We start from the raw sequence: 22,257 nt of genomic DNA, 5'->3' as shown, positions 1-22,257 counted from the left end.
GCAATCAGAATCAGAAATCCTGTATTTTCTTTTTCCATTCATATATGATGTCATACATTAACCTGACATTATCACTGACGCATCTGCATTATCATTGATGCATCTGCCAGATTTAAGTCCTATATGATCAGAATACACCGGTGTGTCTAATGTCTTTTGAGTCGATTTGCAATGCATGAACTATAATTGTGTACAAAGTATTTAGGAGGCGGATAATGAGCATCAATTTTCCAGAAATCTGACACCTCAGTTTCGTTTTGGAGCACAAGTTACTACACCTATTGATGATACATGATAAATGATCTGTATCAAAGACGTCATGGACATATCCGAACGTCGGATCTTATTATATTTCATAGCCTTTGCTATTTCATTTTTATTGGTTTCATCCTCATCGCTTGCAAAAGAGCTAAAAAGTGAACATTGTTAATAGAGTCTAAATCTTCTGGCTTGTGTTTCAGAGTCAGTAGTATCAGCATGATACCCCAGCTTATTTGAGTTCACACTACAGGCTATGACATATGACTCACCCTTGCTGTTGGCTCTCATGATCATGGGTCTGATATGAAAGCTCTCATTTCTCCACCAATGCTGCAGAGTGGGTGTAGCCAACAATCACGGCGATAGAACTGTTGCAGGTGAATCAATATGTGTCACCTATCTCAAACAATTACACATAAGCTCGGTAGTATCAGTGACATATAGATATTTAAAGTGACAATCAGTCTGACTACAACCCTACCAGGGACATTCCGGATGGGACGCGGTCTCCAGGTGCAGACGACAAAATGACGAGCTGAGGTTGACAGATTCGGAGTCACATTTACCAGCTGCTTAGATCGATATCTGTCATGTCATTTGTCATATCTGTTTCATTTGCTTTTTGTTTGGTTGCAAGTCTTGGGGATGGGGATGGGGATGGGGATGGGGATGGGGATGAGATACACACTATAAAATGCAGCTGACCTCATTACCACCGCACCTGTTACCGATAGCCGATACTACACGCTACAGCAATTCACATCCGGTGATAATACACGTGTTTGTAATGTTCGCATGTTACAACCTTGACGGTAATGGACAAGCAGTCCCTGGAGACGTATTCGAACTGAAACCAATCCATTTAAAGGGTTATTGTAGTGAAATCCAATTGCTCTGTGACAGATTATATCATATTATTGGTTTTGCTGTGAGAGATGGTAGAGGCCAATGCATATTTCAAAGTACTGCGGTACACATTTTACACAGGCAGTGTGAGCTCTTGCCTTCTGTGCCACACCCTCTGGCCTACCTCATCAGTACGACCACGTCCTCAACGTCATCGACGATGTAGGCGTGTACGTCTGATGGATGTGATATTGTGACGCCTACACACACCTTACGCTCTATGTAAGTACTCGCATTCTGATCAGATAGCCACGGAAAATTATAACAGACCACGTTCAAGGACTCACAAACAAATATCAAAATTTAAACTAATACAGCAGATATTTACTTTCCATCTTCTTCAGCTTTGTTTGTTTCGCCTTCATCACCTGTTGCTTGCTTTTATTTTATATTTCTATGTAAGATAATAATTCGCTCGGGTTACAGTGTAGTCATGAAGAAAACTGACAACTTGACACCTTTGTTGTCCAGAAGACAGCCACCTTTAGTAGACATATATGAAAATGGAGAAACTCGTTGAGAAAGGATGTGTTGGCTTTTCATTGCAACGCAAACTTTTTCGAAACAAGAAACGTTGCATTAGGTGACTGGTGTTTAAAGACATAAAGGACTGTTTATTCATGTTCAGATAAAAATGAAAAACAATCAAGTATCATTAATCTTCCCGTGTCCGTGACACAAATTCGCGTTGTATAGCAGTGATTGCAAACAGTCTCTGACATACACCCATTGCAGTCAAACGTTTAACGGTTGGTCCACATAACATTACATGCGTGTAACGTCCATATTAATTGTGAGGGGTTTGAGTGTGCGAACGGCTTGGAAAAGTAGCTCTGTTATAGCAGCGTGAATTTATGTGAGAGGAAAACAGAAAGTGAAGCCAGGATTAAAATAACTTAACAATAATGATGCAGTACTGGAACACCAAAGATTGATATAAAGATGGGTCTTTGATTGGCACACATCAATCAGCGACCGTCTAAATGCTGCCACAGAAGTAGGCTTCCAACAAAGATTATTTCATGATATTTGGAAAGACATGTAATCATCTTTCCCTTTACCACAATAAACACAAGTATTTCAAGAACCAGTCATCGACGGACTGTAAAATAGCTAGAGTATCCCAAAGAGAGTTAGAACTAGCTTGAATGTATTTTTAAAAGCAGAAATATAATGTTAGGAAATACCACGTAAACTTGGGCTATTGATCACCACCATCTGAAGGTAGATCACCATACTAGGGGTCATGAGGACTAACAGCGCTTCTGCTACCTGCATGGACCCTAGCTGGATTTACACCATCCCTTCAGCTGTTGGCGACTGTATGCAAGTTTAGCCATAAGTTAATATGAAGATAAGACTACAGCTAAAAGTGTGGAAGATTAAATTTCACTTGAAGGTTTTGTGACTTACTTACCACAGCCATGAAGAGATAAATTCACATGGTTCATTTCGTAATATGATTGTACGTTGGTGTTGCATTATAACTGTGTAAATGTGCACGTCTGACTCAGACAATCCAGTGACTGACATTATGAGTACCAATCGATCTAAATTTACACATAGCATCCAGTCAGAGAGCCCGATCTTCCTATATACAATGGTATGGGCGGTGTTTTTGCATAGAACTGCTTCTCATTTTGTGTCAACGACACCATGACATTTAGAGTAGGATAAACATAGCAAGGTAGCTTTTTATAGGCCGGCGTTAAAACCTATACACAGAGGGCGTATGGCTTCCCTGTCTTGTCAAAGCTGTCTTTCAATGCAACGTAAGACACTATCCAAATGCATTCAATGACATATCACACAATTGAAATACCGCTTCATGGTGAACTTAAGTTACAGTGTAAATAAGTATGTTTGCACACGGTGAAACTTATAGATGGCGATAGCCGACATAACATACATTTTGAAAATATGCCATAGTGTAAAGAAATAGGTTTGCACACGATGAAGCGTATAAATGCTGACATAACATACATTTTGAGATTTTGAGAATTGCGATCGTATCGGGGTTTCACATTTCCGCCAGGCTTTGAAACTGATCCCCTTCCTGACCCCAGGATGTACATGACTGTCCGCTTACTTGATGCTTACATCACCATGTAAAAGATTTTACCTCAGAAAATAAGTAAAACTTGACTTTTCTTCTATGCTAATCAAAGCAATCTCGAGCTCTTTAGTCATCAAATACGCAGTGAAAAGGTTGTCAGGACATTAACTACAAGACACATGATTATTGTGGTAGTAAATTCCAAGGTTAACCTTTGACATCGCCAGACACTTTCCAGGTATCCATAACCTTTGCAACCTTGACAAGATCACCTCATAAATGGATCGGAAATGACCCCGAAACGTTTTGTGTAATTGATTAAAAAAACATTTATCCATAAACGATCATGGTCATCTGTAACAGTTTCTAAATGCCGCTAAAAGACATCGTGACAATCTTGTCTGTCATGGACAGATAACATCTTCCCTGCTGAAGAGTAGTCAATGGGAGACTAATTGGAAATCTACGTTTTTTATTTGTTTGTTCTGTTTCTTTGGGGATTTTGAAGGGGGAAGGGGGCGGTGAGGTTTGCAACTTAGCCTTTAATGACTTGATAATATGGTGAATTGTTTTTACCACCATTCTGCCGTCCATGAAATCAACACACCAGAGGAGGAGTCAGACGTGTGTTATGTCATGGAGCAATTATCAAGACGATGATAATAGTAAAAACAATATTAATCACAAAATGGCCCCCAACAGCTGGAAAACTATCATTACACAAACATACATCCGATTACAAATGCTCTGAAGCAATGACGTTTCCAGTTTTGTACGAAAACATATTAATTACTACCTGATGTAGAATTAGTGACAATGAGACGTTTACTTGATACTACAGAAGAAAGTAACTGACCGCAGACTGATTGATCTGTTGTCGGTTTATGTTGCCATGACAATAGTACATACAGATGAATGAGTCCTTGGTTGGATCATAATGCCCACTTTGATCAATATCCCGCTGTTACCATGTTGTTGTGGTATCGGTGAGGACAGGTTAGTAAAACGGTTTTAACACGGGAACACATGAGCAGGAATGTTCTGTTATGTCAGGAATGATCTGTTGAGTCCGAGTTCTGTCTGAGTTGAAATTCAAAGCATCTCTCCAAACCATACGCCTTTTGAGGGTAAGTTTACTTAAATAACTTCAGTTGTTGGCGATCTATAGCCTGTGTTTTATATCGTATTTTCCAAATAGTGATAGTAGTTTCAACTTTCCATGCTAGTTGTCATGCTAATTGTGATATTCTAGTTGTTTTACTGTCCTTCGTCGACAGGTTGTTATAATACACATATAATCCATTTCATTGTTAAAAGTTCTCTTCACGATATTGCTGAAATATTGCCCATGTCACGTTAAATATTAACTCACTCACTCACTCATATACTTAAATAATGTCATTTTTGTTCCATTTCATATCATAGTACTTAGAGATGTAGGGGATTTGTGGTGTGATGTGTTTTGCATGACAAGGTCACCAGCTGAATTTTCACTACGAAATGGCTGCACAAACACATTGAAAACTTTGTGATGGATATTTCTTCAAATGGCACCTTCAATGCAAGGGTAATCCTTTAAATGTGTAGAGCAACCCAGAGAGGAAAACATTTCTCGATGAGTTATAGCATTTTCCATGTGATATATACGTTCTCTATCGGAAACAATTACATTAATAGATCACTAAATTGCCAGCAGGTATTAGCAGAAGGTGTAAGCATGCCAAGCGCTCTATTATTAAAATAAGACCACAGATTGCCAAAAGCAACATCCGTAGAAGGCGACGACCATCTCCGACAAAAACAGGATGGCAATAAATGGAATGCTTTACAAGGTCGGTATAAATGTATATTGATCTATTGATATATGAACATAGATTTTACACTCAAATCATATTCAATTTCACATACTGATAGTGATTTTTAACACATGCTTATGATATTGTCGGAATCATAAAATAGACGTTTGTTTATAATTATGGAAATGGTATTTTCAGTTTCATTCATCTCCAACACATTGAACACAACGGTCATTTTGTGTTCAAACGAGTGATGTCAAAGTATATTCTACTGTCCCCAGACTGACTTACCCATCCGAATTCTGATATCATGTGGCTGCCGTGAAGTAATCGTAAACAGCTAAGGGGAAGGACAAGTAACGAAAGTGTACTGACGAATAAAGACAGTGATGTTATGTCCATTTCTCATTAACATATAACCCGACTGGAAACTAGACATAACTTTGCATAATCATAACACACCATTTTGGTCTTCTGTTGACTTGAGACGTAATGTGAGATGTGAGGTAACAAACAGTTCGCTCCCCTTATATTAACTGGCGTGGACAAAATCAATTAATCATTCATACAGAGAATCACTTTTCGTTTCCTTAAGTTCCAAATTTGTATCATTCCCCTGTCACTTAAGTTCCAAATTTACATTCCTATTTCATTTAAGATTCTAGGTTTTTCCAACCTGTCTTAAGATACTCTTCATAGATATTTCCACAATAGTCCCCAGTGCAGATGATGCTAGATAAGCTTTCCAGATGATTCTTATTTGTTCAACTCTAAGACCAGATGCCTGTGTGTTTGCAGCACAAGTCTAAATAAAGCACACCACTGCCGTCACTGTCCCCATAAATATGTATAACAGGTGAAACATTGTTCTACAACGTATCACGTTGCTTCATATCAATGTGTTTACTTTGGGTTATTGTGAAGTCGTCATTTAAGTTGTGAAGTAATTCTGGTCTTGTACCATATCAGCATGGTCCCACTAGATCACCTTTGTGTATGCAATGGCGACATGATATACGTACCGACCTTTCTACATATGTGAGTATCATACTAAGAGTCATGTAAGTGTGATCTTAGCACGTACCTTGTCGTGTAAACTGTCGGAGTGAACTCAGTACCGCCCCTTTTAATTTTACTCTTACTCATCCATACAAGACGTTATCTGGATCTTTTTGCACATATATTTCCGCATTTCAAAACCAAAATAACACAGACGACATTTAATAACATTTAATAACGACCATTAATTGAAGTAAATATGTATATTTCATCAAAATGTAGTTACATAGTAGTGAAAACCATTTTTGATTTATATTAAGTTTTATCGTATGTACTTATGGTCGCAAGTACGCGTTCTCTTCGTGGGTGGGGATGGAAATGATAAACACAAGACAGCCTCATTCAAATCGGCAAGAAAATCCAGTAAAGAAAAGCGCCATATTGGCATCAGAAAACGAAGGAGGGGCCTGGTTTCATCACTGTTCGTTTCGTCATCATCATATTCCGAATCAACTTGGGACATTCCGTCGCGCTGATCGGAAACGGCCTTCACAAAATCACGGTGATGTTGACCAATCACTGACGAGGTCATGATTGACTGACGAACTTTCACCGTGTGATGATTTAGCAAAGATGTGGGCAGTGACACTGATTGAGTTCGCTCAGTTTGTTATTCACACTGTTAATTAGTGTTACCTGGGACTCCCCAGGCATTGCAAATCAGTTCCCAATAGCCATTAAGTTCGTTACAGAGTATTCGTTATTCACGACTTTTCTATATGATAATACACAGAGGTTTATTCGGGAGGTTTAAAAAAGTTCGCTTTAGTCGTCAGTTCGTTATATCTGTGTATTCTACTGTATAAAATACAGATGGCATCATTGTCACTTAACCTGTTACCGATAGCCGCCACTACACGCTACAGCAATTCATATCCGTGATAATACATGTGTTTGTAATGTTGAACCTGGACGGTAATGGACAACTAGTCCCGGAGACGTGTCCGAACTGAAACCAATCTGTTTAAATGTTTGCTATAGGGGAAATCCAATAGCTGTGTGATACATTATTGTATGCTATTGGTTTTGCTGTGAGTGATGGAATGGGGTCAATGCATAATTCAAAGTACTGAGGTACATATTTTGCTCAGGCCGTTGAGCACTTTTCTTCTCTGCTACATCCGCCCACCTACCTCATCAGCACGACCACGGCACTCATCGTCGCGGTCGCCGAAGACGTGTCTGTCATCTATGTTGTTGAGTAATAGCACTTATAAGCTTCCTGTTCTCCATGCTCCGATGTGTCTAGACGACTAGACGACGTCCTTCTCATAACAGCAAGAGGACACCTACACACACTCTACTTTTCAAGTAAGTACTCGCACCCTGTCCAGATAACGTAGGAAAATGTTCATAAACGACACTCAAGGATCCACCAAATGACACAAAATGTCATCACATATAGCAGAAACTTACACAGGAAAACCATCTCCCTCTTCCGCGGATCTGATATATCTGTGAGGACACTCTGTCTGTGGTTGTCCATTCTTCAAGACAAATAGGAACTGCAATAACCGTACATAGGACCGATATAGTGTCAACCGGAGAAACCACACTGATCTGCTTGTGTGTAACCGACGACGCCGGTGTGAAGGACTCAATAGGAATGAACGAATCCTGTAGTATCAAAATGCCATCATGCCATCATGGAATGCCATCATGCCATCATGGAATGCTTGCCTTTATCACATGTTGTTTCCTTCTGTTTTGCATTTTGGACCCAATAAAAATCCTCTATACTAATGAGTAAGTGAGTTTAGTTGTACACCGCACTCAGCAATGTTCCAGCTATATGGCGGCGGTCTGTCAGTAATCGATTCTGGATCAGACAATCCAGTGATCAACAGCAGGACAATCGATCTGTGAGATTGGGAACCAATGACATGTGTCAACCAAGTCAGCGAGTCTGACCACGTGATCCCGACAAGCATAGTCGCCTTTTATGGCAAGCTGAAGGCCTATTCTACCCCGGACCTTGACGGGTCCTATTGTGAGTGAGTGAGTGAGTTATTTTTTAAAGTCACATCGGCAGTATCTCACCTATATCGTAACAAAAAATATATATATGAGAAAATGAAAACATTCTGAAGAACGAAAAACTGTCTCGATGGACAGTTAAAATACTAGGGTATCACAGATGTGGATACAACATCAGCATGGAAAAGTAAAACATTCTAGAAATTAAGGCAGATAATACAATATAGAACGAGGGCTATAGATTGCCAATAATTGAAGGTAATTTACCATACCATGGGTACTTACAGTACAATTGCTTCCTGCATGGACCCTAGCTGGATTTACATCATCCCTTCAGCTGTTACCAATTTACACACATTTGGACATACATTAAAATACACATATGCTACGTGAAAACAGTGGTAAGAATAAAATCTTTTTGAGTGTTTTGGGACTTACATACCCGCTCAAGAGGACAATAATTTTACAGTACTTTAACTCCCTTCAACGATACAGCCACCAACAATCTGCGTTACCAATTCAAACGTCTAATCATATAATATTTATTTATTTATTTACAAATCAGTCAACAATTCTTTCAAAAAGGCAATTATTACATCAGAATTATTAGAGAGTGAGTTAGAATTTAACGTCACATCGGCAATATTGCAGCCATATCCTGACGAGAAAAGTTTATATCAATATTCACCACGATAAATGTATTAACATGATCAAAATGATCCGTCATGGTTCGAGATTTAAAGTATTTATCCCTTGTTATGGAATATTCAGCACAGTCAAGCAAGACATGCAGAACGGAGGATTCTCACCTTTCAAAAGGTATTCATGTGTATATCTGGTGTGGCCAATACGACATCGTCGTATAATGACCTCTTCAAACAAACATAGGGCTTTATTTCATGTAATTTATTGATAGCCACTTGAGTGTCCCACTTCTTTTGCATTAGATCACGGACAAGATCTAATGGAAGCTTTATGATCAGTGTATGGAATAAGAAGTGGTGTCACAGATTTGTTGAGTGCTGCCTTGGCAGCAACATAAGCCATTGTGTTCTCGGAAATGCCAACGTGGCCGAATATCCAACAGAGGACGATGTTGTATTGTCCATTGGCAAGATGTTTATACAATTCAATAATTTCTATACAAAGTGGATGTTTTCAAGATAAATGTTTAATCGTCTCAAGGAAAGAAAGAGAGTGTGAATAGAGTATATATTTTTTCTATGTTTAGTGTGTGTTTGAATATATTTAAGAGCTGCTAATATAGCGTTTGCTTCAGCTGTTAAAATTGAACTGTTATCCGGTAACCTAAAAGAGAGTGGTCTAGATCCAACGACAACGGCACAAGCTAATAAGCCACCATCCTTAGACCCATCTGTAAATAAGGATTTGTAAATGCTATATGTATTTCTTAATTGATAACGTTGTTGTTGCATGATTAGACTCTTTTGTTAATTGTAAAGATAGTTTATACCGCGTTAGTTGAGGGAAAGCTCAGCTGCCTTGACGTAAAGACCGTCAAAAGGAGAAGTACTAAAAGAACCACGACAAAGTCCCAGGTCTTGGTGGTACACAGAATCAAGTAGTTTTATGTTGCTTTGACAAGCTCCACCACATGCAATGGAATGATAATTAAGTTTAGATTGCAACAGAGATCTGTATAAGTTAAGGGGATAGTTTGGTCCCCACCGCGTTTTGAATTAGAAACAACTTCTAATAACGGGAAATATTAAGTGTAATGGTCAGACAGAGTAGATCCCACCTGTAATTGTCAGTCATTTAAAACGTTGAGTTAAATTGGGGCAAACGGCCTCTCAATCCAAGGCCTTTTAAAATGTCATATTTCCAAGTAGTGTTATATCCCTTTTCTTTATCAAAAACGTTAAACACAACATGTTGTTTATTAATTAGAGCACAAGACAATCGACAGTACTTCTGTTTTTACGGAAACCACATTGTATATCTATTGTGAGGTTATTTGTTTGCAAGTACCAAACAAGTTGATTATTTATCACGCTTTCCGTGCTTTTGCAAACACAGCTAGTTAGTGAAACTGGTCTATAATTTCTACAGATCCGTATGATCACGTCCAGGTTTTGGTATTGGCACTACTATAACCTCACACCATTAAGAAGGAAATTTCCCTGACGTCCAACTATCATAAAAAATGTCTCTAAACAGGATTGTTGTAAGTGCTTCAGGAGTTAATAACTTTCTTTCTTCTTGGTTTTGATATTGTTGGAATGTAGGCACATAATTAGAAGAGGAAGAGTGTTTAGCGAGAGCTTCATCCAGGTTATTCGCAATATATGATTTATCTGTACATAATTAATCTCAACGTTTAAGGTGATGGGCACAAAATTTAGTACCTTTACCTTTAAGTTTCTGGACCATTTTCCATACTATTAGTCTATTCTATTTAAAGGTCTGCATCTAAAATTAGTTTTTATTTTATTTAAAGTATTACTATATAAACAATGTTCTGCTTTTTTTCTTGCCCTCCCTAGCTTGTTTGCATTCATCGTTCAACCATAATTTCCTGATATGTGACACTGCAGAGGACTTTAGTATACACTCATCAGCAATGGAATTCAGTTCATCAGAAAAAAAACATTAGAAAGCACCAGCAAAATGTTCAGGTTTAAGTTTGCAGCACACAGATTTTCATATAAAGCCCAGTTAGCATTTCCAAAATTCCGCATTGATGATCGATGTAATTAACGGTTTTAGTACAGTAGGAAGGAATATGGTCACTTCCACAGAGGTCACCGTCGACTGACCATTCCAATTCATTTAGCAACTCTGAATTTGTGTGTGACAAGTCGAGAGCATAATAAGTTCCTGTAGCAGGTTGTGTGGGAACCATCATTCCAAATACATAAAACATTATCTGAATAAAACACCTCCAGTAGTTTGCCTTCAGCATTTGTATTTGCACCACCCCAGATTATGGCCATTTCTCCCATGATAATGCATGGTTTTGGGAGATTGAAGGTCGGTTTTGTGAAACGTTGAAGACGGAGAGATAGCGAGAGCAAAGTGAAAATGCCACCTGTATAGTAATTCTACGGCCTGCAGATTAGTAATAAGTGAAGCATGGCTATGGATAACGTCCTATTTGATTAGGATGGAAGATCCTCCAGTAGCCCTATCATCCTTAGGTGATCAATATTAACATGACGAAGGTCAAATGTATCTGTTTTAAATATATCTCCTGGAGATAAATCGCTGAAGGTGTAAGTCTTGGACTAATAGCCGTAAATCGTGTAAATTAGTCTTCAGTCCTCGGCAGTTCCACTGTAAAATATTATCGGAACTTGTAATTTTTTTAAGGGATTTACTGGGGATCTATCCCGCACTTTTTGGAGGGCAAGACAAGGTATGTGCCCTGAAGTAGACGTTTGGTCGCCTTTTACGAATTGCAATGAGTTTAAAAGCAATTTAAAACTGGACCTTGCATATCAACACGTACGTCATCGGAAGAGGCCAGCATGTCTTATGAAAGTGTAAGATTTTCCATAGATTTTGCATAGAATAATGACATACTTATTACTGAGTTATTGTATCGTTTTATGAATATCAAACTAGCTTCTCGGTGACGTGAGTGAAAGAGTGAGTGAGTGAGTTAATATCTAACGTCACATCGGCAATATTGCAGCCATATAGTGACGGGAAATGTTGTAGATACACATAAATACCAGTAATTAAAGAACCAGTCATCGACGGACTGTAAAATAACTAGAGTATCACAAAAAGTGTTAAAACTAGCTTTAAAAAGCGGAAATCTATGTTAGACAATACCACGTAAAAACTGGCTACTGATCACCGCCAGCTGAATGTAGATCACCATACAAGGGACCATGGGGACTTGCAATGCTGCTGCTACCTGCGTGGTCCCTAGCTTGATTTACACCATCCCTTCAGCCGTTGGCGATTGTATGCAAGCCACAAATTAAAATGACAATAATACTACAGCTAAAGGTGTGGAAGATTAAATTTGACTTCGAATGTTTTGGGACTTATTATACCCTCTCAGGAGAACAATAATTTTAGGTTTCAACCTCCTACTGCAACTAACAAGTTGTTATACCGAGTTACAGTGACGTGAAAGACAATTCCAACAAAGCTGTTTTCATGTATCAACGACACTGTATGGCATTTACAGTAGGATCAGGAACATAATACAGAAAAGAAAATAACAGGGTAGACACTTAATGGCCTGACATTAAGATGCAAATATGTGTTATTGGATTCTTTAGTACGTATAGATGGCCATGAGGCCAACAGTACAACATGTGTAAACAGTGAGGTAGAAACATACATATGTTTTATGTAATTAAACGAGTGATAATTGTGAAAATAAGCACAAAATAACCCCAAATGTTGGAAGACTACCATTACACAAGTATACATCAGGTTACAAAAGCTCTGAACCACTGGCGTTCCCAGTTTTGTACGACAATATATGAATTATCTTTTGATGTAGAATTAACCACAAAGACATGACCTGATTATGCAGAAGAAAACAGTTTTGTTGAGGCATCTCTCCAACATATAAGGGTAGGTTTATTTAAGCAATGTCATTTCTAGGTCATTAACTTTGCATCGAGCTATCGATGGATTGCAGTTGTTGGGTCTCTGACAGCAATTTATCGATGATGTGACTGTCAACAGTTTGTTAATTGACTTCCGTTCATAAATGCACAGCGCAAAATACAAGATAATTGGGAGTTTTAAATGTTTACTTGATCTGGGTTTCATGTTTCTAGTCCCTTCACTGAGGACAATGTCAGCGTGATTCTAAAACCAACCTTTCCCAATATGATTTACGTACAGTCCTTCATGTCAGAGCGAAGTGTGAGTACCGCCCCAGATTTAAGGAACTAGTCGGTGTGCCATGTCAAAGAGACCTCAGTATTTCACCTTGTAAATGAAACGTGTTTAACGTTGCACATAAACGACAGCTGCAAATAACTCCAGTGTTGAGGAAAAGCGAATAGGCTCTCTTTCATATAAGTGCTGCAAAATATTTTTAGTGTCCTTGATCGAATTAATATCCACAACGCTTGGCAGATGATATTTGCGGTAATCAGTTTCTGGGGAAGTTGAGAAACCGTTTTCATTTGGAAGTCATTAAATCTATTTTACGAAGGCACTGCTTTGGGGCAAATGGGGTAATTGGCCTTTGCAAAACGTTCGATGAACTGGGTAATAAACTCCCATGCAACACTTTTCAAGCCATGTAGAAGAGTCTCAAGAACATCAAGCATGCGTTTATCTGAAATGAGGATTATATATTCAGCGAAGACCAATTACCTTAAAAACAGGAGAGCTTCGTTTTCGCTCAGGATAAGCATTTTGATGTTATTTGGTCTGACCAGGTCAATAACTTTAATCACGTTCGTGGCAGCTTACAGAGATTCCCAGTCGTAAATCCTTTGTACAAGGGGCAAGAGAAAGGTTCTTTGCTTTCCTATGACTGATAGAGTTGTTTGCGTTGATTGCTTATTATTTCCGTAAATAATGCAATGTGAAACCAAAGTGAGTGAGTTTAGTTTTACGTCGCACTCAGCAATATTACAGCTATATGGAGGCGGTCTGTAAATAATCGAGTCTGGACCAGATAATCCAGTGATCAATAACATGAGCATCGATCTGCGCAATTGGGAACCGATGACATATGGCAACCAAGTCAGCAAGCCTGACCACCCGATTCCGTTAGTCGCCTCTTACGAATAGAATAGTCGCCTTTTATGGCAAGCATGGGTTGCTGAAGGCCTATTCTACCCGGGACCTTCACTGGTACAATGTGAAACCAAACCATTACAAAGAAATATTTACATATTTATATAATTAATAAAATTGCAAAGTATTAATGCAAAAATATGACAAAGACATGCTTGAAATGACAGTATGAAACAATCTTACAGTGGCAATCGCGGTATCGTATAACAATGACGTAATGTACAATACTAGTCAGCCTGCAACAAAAGTCAAATGTCCAGGATAGGCCTACGTTGAATACCAAAACTGAAATAAACAGTCATACCCCCCACCGCTGTTCGTTATGTAGTTTGAAGTGAAAGATGCGTGTCTGCCCTATATACTGAACAACAAAAGAAAAGCAACTGTGTGTCAAATAGAAGACCTACACATGAACGGTTACTTTTATGAGATTTCGTTGGTTCGAAACTCGTGTTTCCTTTGCTGTTCTGTATGGGGTGCCCTCCAGAATTTCGAATAAGACACGTTTCTAGGTAATCCTCGAAAATGCTTGACTACTCAAGAACCCAAATAAAATACATGTACTGTAACGTCCGCACCACAACAATTGCTCATATGTATTAGACAGGATGTCCGTTATTATGTCCTGAGCATGGAGCAGCACGATCAGCTTGTTGTCATGCTCGATGTCACTGGAATTTGACGTAATTGGTAGGGGTTACTGATCGGTGGAAAATCGATTTCCTTTGGTCATGACTGACATGCTAGTGTTTGGCGCTGCATAAACACTGCAAATGCACTATGGAATGTCTTGACGCAAGTACCTCAAGTTTTATGATGATGAGGGTCTGCTTCTCATAGGTCATGACTGTAAACTACTGCAGAACCGATTTAACAACAGGCCAGTCTTTTTTTAATGTTCCGTCCGTGGTAACGTTACTTTTTACATGTAATAGGTAAGTAAAAATATCGAAAAATAGTAGTATGTTTTGGCCTTGGTACGTTGACCTTACACAAAATGTATGTAATGTTTTTTGTTAACCCACGTGGTTTCATGTGCCACTTTGAGTGAACAACTTATTCCATGCAAAATGTACGTGATTCATAGTGGAAGTTACAAACTATTTATCACAGCCCACTGTAGATGTCCTGTTTACACAAAATTGAATTATTTGCTTAATGCATATGACATGTACATTGATATACTCATGATCTGGATGTCTGGTAACATACTGACATTGTACTACACTTGTTATTTCTTCTGCAGTGACGAGACAAGACCATGGGCGAAAACACGTCTTTCTGGACAAGTGAGTTCCCAAATACCACGGATGCCCCCGCAAAAAATCACCCCTCTGTGCCCCATCCTCCAGCCTACCTTCTCGGCACAGCTACGGCCCTCTACGTCGTCGTCTTCGTGGTTGGTCTTTGCGGCAACTTCGCCGTCATCTCGGTCGTTCTGCAATGTCGCTCCATGAGAACTTTCATTAACTTCCTGTTCTTGAACCTGTGTCTTGCTGACCTGTTTGTCCTCCTTATTACCGGACCAACGGCAGTGGTGGACATCTACGCGCGTGAAGTGTGGTACCTCGGCAAATCCATGTGTAAGTAGGGACTAGTCAATTCATTTGGAGATAAATAGTGCGGTTCTAAATATAGTGAACACAACTGAAACTTAAACTCTGGCCTGTGGTCAAGTTTTTAAATAGACGATATATACATGAACGCTTAGTTTTATGAGACTTTTTAGTATGTATGTAGTGCTTTTATTACTTTAAGACAGTATGTCGGTTTCTAAAAGAGTCATTTAGGCGATATATAGTGTGTGGTGCCATTTGGAGATATACCGTTTTCTTTTCTTTAAAAGTTGTTATGAATATATGAACCGCGTGATGCATAACAATGAATTGAACATCTTGCTGATGTTCAAATTGTAAGAAAAGCTCCTAGTTCACTCCATTGTTAACATTAGCTAGTCATTTCATATTGGCATGCAGCTTCCGAAACCATCAGTCTGGTTATCACCCATATGAACACTCTATCCTGATGTTTATTTGCGCAGGTGCTATTTATTGTATATTTCAGTTGTTACTTTTAACATATTAATAGACACATAATGAGAATAATTACCATACGCCTATTCAAGGCTAGATATCCTGCTCAAAGCGCACAATCTGATCATTATTACCCTGAATAAAATATAATCCGAGATGCTTGTTAGGCGCCAGACGGTTAATAGTCCCACGACTTATTTCATCGGGTACCCATTCTGCTGGGTGAACAGAGGCAATTTTGAGCAAACTCCCTTGCCCGAGGTGAGACGACATGTATCATATGTGCTTGTTGTGGAGCAGTACTGAACTCTCAGGAGTCAAGGTATCAAAAACGTCCACCCATCTGCGACTCTCCGAGCTTGATGTTGCATAACTTCAACGGATGTGTGACCTGAGCTCTAAGCACAGGACCACACACGCCTACATAACTCTTCTTCCCCCAGTAGTGGATAATTTACGAACCTGCTCTTCCGTATAACTCCACCCAGAGAAGCAAGTGAGGGCTCAAAGTCTCATGCGTCTTTGAAGGAATGCCCCAAGAGATGCTACAGAAGACTACAAGACGTTTTCATTTGATGCACACATAATAGCCAAGGCCATTGGGCTTAAACCACCGAGCGGGAGCTCCTGGTCTGGAATTAGATCCTGGGGCTATCTGTATCGCTATCTCATCCACCCACACACGTCCTCTTCCTCAATCACGGAAAACAACATACAACTGCAATCGATTTCAGGGAACAAAAGTCCAGTTTTAGATTGGATGTCTGCATACAAACACGATGTATGGTCAAGGAGATAATTGGCTGTCTGGTATGAAATGTTTTATAGCTCCGTCTGATTACCGTCGAAGCGGAGACGGATCCAGATATCTTTTGCCAACGCCATGTTTAAATAGTTTCTTGACCCCGAGGCATTTACGCGTCCCTCTCGTTTAAATCATCACACATCAATGGTGGAAAATATTAATATGTCTGTTTTGGATTTATCTTCTCTTTCAATTCCCGTGTATCTGATCCATTTATCTGAACCATGTTTTATTTTCTGAATACCATATTCATACCGCCTATACCAAATGCCCCGTTTTAAAATAAAGAAGAGTTAAACTTCTTTTATTCCCGCAAGTATTTGTTTTTCAAATGACTGTTAACTTTGAATGTCTGTTGGGCTGTTTTATGTTTTATTATCCTATAGGTCATTTTTAGTATGTAACCATGCGGCCACTTACAAATTGTAAAAGGTTGTTAAATATTTTCATACCAGCCTTAGTATATAAACATTCGGGACATCTGTTTCCCAGAGTGTGGTGAGTTAAAACCAGAAGATCACCGTCATGCCATTTCACATTTGCCACATACCAAAACAAACATACTCATTTTCGGAAACTTAAGGTTCTAAAAGAAATATTTGTAAACGTTATAAGTTGTCTCCTGCTGACAGTCAATGGTGTCGACCCATTGAGATACCATGTCGCAAGATAACATGGCGTAGCTGCAGTTATAGAAAAAAAAAACCTGGGTTTACACATGTTTATAGCTAAAACGGTTGGACAGCCCCTGATACTGTTTACATATAAAGCTTTGCAACCTATCGGGCCTACACGAAACACTGACTTGCTACGCGCCTGGTTAACATCTACACCTTAGATATAAGATGCCTCCAGTTGGTGAGTCCATATGTTCTCTCATTAAGCCAACCACAAGACAGGGTGACAGGTTTTAGAGTAATTTGCTATGACCACGCATGACGATCAAACCACCGACTTCATTATAGGTCTGCAGACGCTCATCTCGAAAAGCACGTTTCCTTTTTGGCTGAGTGATATGATGATTAGGATTATACACCGACGTACAAAAGAAAGTATACATCTGGAGTTTGGGAATTTTTTGGAACACGTTTACAATGCTTTTGCAATTGGTTTGTGATGAAAGCAGTTTTATACAGATCTACGTTGTTTTCTGGTCAATAATTCCAAATTCCAAAACACAATCGCATAATGATGAAACGGCGTGCATATTGTTTCAAGTACTGTATATTTACATAGTTATGGTTGCAAACGAACAATAGACCCGGCAGCTAGAGCGATTCTCGTTTACTGCTGTGGTCTTGCGATCAGTGCAACACTTAATACCATACTTTAACAAACATCTGTGTGATTAATGTATATATCGATATCCGTAATGTCATACACTGGAATGTCTGAATGCCATAACATCATCCAGTTTTTCATATCTGTAAATAGCCCATGAAGGTCCACGATAGAATTCGCCTTCAGCAGTCAGTTCGGGACCAGTTGCTGACTTTGTCGACACATATAATAATGATAATAATAATGGTTATTTTAATTATAAAGTTTCTGCGCATTTATGCAAGTGTAAGCCTGCACGTTCATTATTGTAAGATGCAGAATGATCCACTAAGCCGACGAAAAATCAACAAGTGTAATGTCTAGTCAAAATGTGGTTATCAATTGCTTCAATAATTTGTTCACTGAATTTACAACTATTTCATCATCTGTTGCAGGTCACTTCATCACATTCCTGGAAAATGTCGTCAGTCATGCGTCAGTATCCACGATTCTAGCGATCAGTATAGAGAGATTCAGAGTTGCATGTAGGACACAAACGCAACTATCGACCAGAACTAGCGTTATAGTGAAGACCTTCATATGTGTGTGGACCGTTTCCATCACTTCCGCTATCCCATTCTTCTTTATAACGGAGTACAAAACCCTGCCCCTCGTCGATGGCACGCTAGTTCCGGTCTGCAGAACCCCGATCCACAAGACATGGCACAGAGTCTACATCGTCCTCATCACCAGCTTCTTCTTCGTTATCCCCCTCCTCTTCATCCTCACACTGTACAGCAAGGTAGGGACCAAGCTGATATCTCTGTACAGGATAGAGCGGCAGAAGCTGGAGACGTACCCCAAGGAGATTGTCAAGCTGAAGAGACAAATGATTCAAATCATTGTAACAGTCGTGCTTGTGTTCTTCATCTGCCATACGCCTTACCGAGCACTAGTCATTTGGACAATGTTTGAGGACCGCGGGACCCTACGGAACCTAGGGTTGGAAGGATATCTGGCTGTGTTATATTTTCCGCGCATCCTTCTGTATTCCAATCACGCCATTAACCCGTTTGTATATAATTTTGTGTCCAGGAAGTTCCGACGTGCTTTACTGTGGGTTTGTTGTGACCGTCGACGTAATGGCTCACGTATGGATAAGCGTGAACAGGCTGAACTTCATCAAAGAAGAGGGTCCAGATTTCAGAATGGTTCAGCCAGGTTTGGCAGTGTGCTTAAGGAGGAGATTGAATACATCGTTCACACAAATCGCAGCCAGAGGAACGATTTTTTAGTATTATACGAAAACCTGCTAAACTGAAAGGCGTTCTTCTTTAGTTTGTACAAGCCTGTCAGTATTGACAGTTGCAAACAAAGATTCATTCAGTTTAACTTAGTTTTGTTTAAATGGTATAAATATATGTCATATGTATCAAGGCATTTGCAGATGCAGTCAGTAATAATACGTTTATGCATGTAAATTGTATGCATCATGTTGGATGTTGGCCTGTATGATTTTCTGCTGGATAATATGTACAAATGGACAAATACCAAAAGCATATAGTATGCATTCCCGAAATACCCACAGGGCTATTCCGATCTGACCATCCTCAAATTAGCCAACTATTACGACTGCCATCAGCTGTTGCAGCCAAGCATGGATGTTCAAGTAGAGACTTACAGGCATGTTATTACGGTTAGACATCATGTAAAAGCATCCTCTTGTAGAAACAAATTCAACCAAGATATCATACATTTTGCGTGTTTGTGTGGACTGAGTTAAAAACGAGCGTGAGGTTGTATAGGCATTGTGGTGATGTTTATTTTGTGGGTTTTTTCCAGGTGTAGTTTCAATCATAACATATGCGTCCAACAGTGAATTTCATTTCAACATGCTTTGCCCTGTGATGCACATGCTATCAGGTTTATTTGTTTTGTACAATCTCTGAACATTCGGTGCACTAGGACTATAGCGAACTAAATTGACAAAAAAGGTTTTAGTTCGGTATAAGTTCATTTAAAATTAAATATACAGCAGGCGGCTTGGAGGTGAACAGCAGTTCGTTCGCAATGGACACATTCTATTGCATGTCACAAATTGGCTATGTTTTACTGTATTTTGTCTCCATTAATTGTTGCAGAAATAAATCAAGATAGTCACTGATCAAAGAGAAACGATTAAGTACAAAACATCTTCTTGAAAGAGTCCCTTTACATTTATGTGTATTCTAGTTGATTACGGATCTAAGGTAGGGCTTGTGAAAAGCCCTCGCTTACACATGATTGTTGCTGAAAAGGTTGGGCAAGCCCTCAATCTAAATAACAGTCTCCGCAAACCTATCGGACTGAAGCAATTGGCTTGCTACGGGCCTGTGAAGGCTGTGTGCAGACTGGTTAAATCAGATCTGCTGGCTTCCAGATGTACTTTATTGCAATGATGGAATAGACAGACAGGATAGGGGTGGAGACTTTAGATAATTAATCAATTTTGAGAAATAATGCATATTTTGGGAAGCTTTTATCAATGTAAAATTATTAAAACATTTCATCAATATGGTGAAAACTCATGTACAAAATGGACATTAGAGTGTTTTTGTCCGCCCATGTGTAATTTGTTGTTTTTTTCGGACGTAATCACGTCTACATACCTGCACATACCGATATCAAGGGAAACAATCTGTGAATGCATAAAAGCTTGTTTATTTTCTGTGAATAAAACCGTCCTTGAAACCGCATGACGGTCGGGTCTTGCTTTTGAAAGAGAGATCGCCCTACGGTATTAGTTCCATGGTGTTGCAGACAGAACTTGCGGAAAGAAATACCCACTGGATTTTAAGACTCGCTTGGTGTTGATTACGCAGACTGGTGTATGACACAGAAGAATATCCATTCACACATTTGTCGGCTCGGATCAATACCTTGTGCAGTAAACACCATTACAAGCCAGTGGAGGTGTTAAAGAACTGGCGTCCTTTGTCATACCTTTTTGTTCTATGATGCTACGTTTCGTACCCCGTGTTAATTCGGTTCGTCAGCAAATATTTCATAGGCAGAAGAGTGGTAGATGGTACAGAGGTGTAATGTATCATGTAAGTATCGTTTCTTGCTAACCAGGTGGATATTGTGGTTATAATGGTATGGTCGCCTGTTAATGATGACATGAATTACGACTGACAAGAATGAACGATGACAAGATAACAATCATATCCTTGGAACACGGTACATAACTGGCACGACACTGGGAAGTGGACATCTAGTCTGTTTTATCGTTCTTTAGTGTCGGGTAGTAAAATGCCATCCATCTAATGGAACAGCACGGGACACCCTCAAAGGCGACTGGTATATGAGAAACCCTTGCTCCATTCCTGTGAAGACAATGGCGTTGGACATGAAATGTGTTCCGTATTGAAATATTTGACAGCTCTTTCTTTATTCACGCTTGGAAAGCACACCACTACATACCGCATGCCTTGAAACTTCCTACTGGATCGCAGGTGTCTGTGTAATGAGACGTTCTGACTTTCCAGAGGGCCCCGCTGTCATCGTGAAACGTTCTGGCTCGTTTGGATTTCAAAGATGGTGAAAGCGTCCTTGGCGGAAGGCTCTTCAATACTGCTGAGTATAAGTGAGTGAGTGATTTTTGTTTACGCCGCAATCAGCAATCTTCCAGCTATATGGCGGCGGTCTGTAAATAATCGAATCAGGACCAGATAATCCAGTGTTTACAGCAGGAACATCGATCTGCGCAACTGGGAACCGATGACATGTGTCACCCAAGTCAGCGAGCCTGACCACCCGATCCCGTTAGTCGCCTCCTACGACAAGCATAGTCGCCTTTTATGGTAAACATGGGTTTGTGACATCACAAGGGATACATATTTTACTGTAAAAGAAGTCAGATCTCTTTAACATTGTAAGTTCTCATTTAATTATTGTTTTTTAAAGGAAATCGATTTCATTGTTGAATTTGGAGTAATATGATCTGGAGATAGATGCATTTTAATGATTGGTAGTTTAGATTAGTAACTAGAATTGTTAGTGGCTCAAAGGTGGTTGAAGTATTGTAAAATTATTGTCCTCCTGAGAGGCTTGCAGGTTGCTTACGATTCAAAGATTCTCACGTGACACAAGTAAACTTCTGCAGGAATCTAACATCAATTTACCTTGCATTTTACTTTTGTTTAAATTCCTTTACAATTGCAGATTGAATGATTGGTGAAATCCAGGAGCAGACTTTGTTGTTGCCAAATCTGAAAACACAAACGGGACCAAACAGGACGACAGCCATATAGCCGCTGATGAGAGCCGACGCACACCACACGCGACCTGCCAAAAACTGAATGTCGGAATGTCGACAAT

The 22,257-nt window shown here is 39.4% G+C and overlaps 2 protein-coding genes across 2 annotated transcripts in view; both read left to right on the top strand.

Annotated features, from left to right (window-relative positions):
- LOC137259047 (DNA replication licensing factor mcm4-A-like) overlaps nucleotides 1-22,257 on the top strand; it is a 305,374-nt gene that overhangs the window by 48,158 nt on the left and 234,959 nt on the right. The gene's annotated exons all lie outside the window — the stretch shown is intronic.
- Nucleotides 1,238-20,633, top strand: LOC137259011 (growth hormone secretagogue receptor type 1-like). Its single transcript, XM_067796713.1, has 3 exons — nucleotides 1,238-1,389; nucleotides 15,047-15,383; nucleotides 18,354-20,633. The coding sequence occupies exons 2-3, from the start codon at nucleotides 15,062-15,064 to the stop codon at nucleotides 19,217-19,219; spliced, it is 1,188 nt and encodes a 395-aa protein (XP_067652814.1). The 5' UTR covers nucleotides 1,238-1,389; nucleotides 15,047-15,061; the 3' UTR covers nucleotides 19,220-20,633.

The sequence above is a fragment of the Haliotis asinina genome, chromosome 12 (assembly GCF_037392515.1).
Source record: "Haliotis asinina isolate JCU_RB_2024 chromosome 12, JCU_Hal_asi_v2, whole genome shotgun sequence".
Taxonomy (NCBI): domain Eukaryota; kingdom Metazoa; phylum Mollusca; class Gastropoda; order Lepetellida; family Haliotidae; genus Haliotis; species Haliotis asinina.
This window is presented reverse-complemented; position numbering and strand designations above follow the sequence as displayed.

Bases quoted from the DNA above. Each gene is read 5' to 3' on its own strand.
- LOC137259011 (XM_067796713.1), top strand. From the start codon at position 15,062: ATGGGCGAAAACACGTCTTTCTGGACAAGTGAGTTCCCAAATACCACG. The intron at 15,384-18,353 runs GTAAGTAGGGAC...CATCTGTTGCAG, and splicing joins GTACCTCGGCAAATCCATGT to GTCACTTCATCACATTCCTG.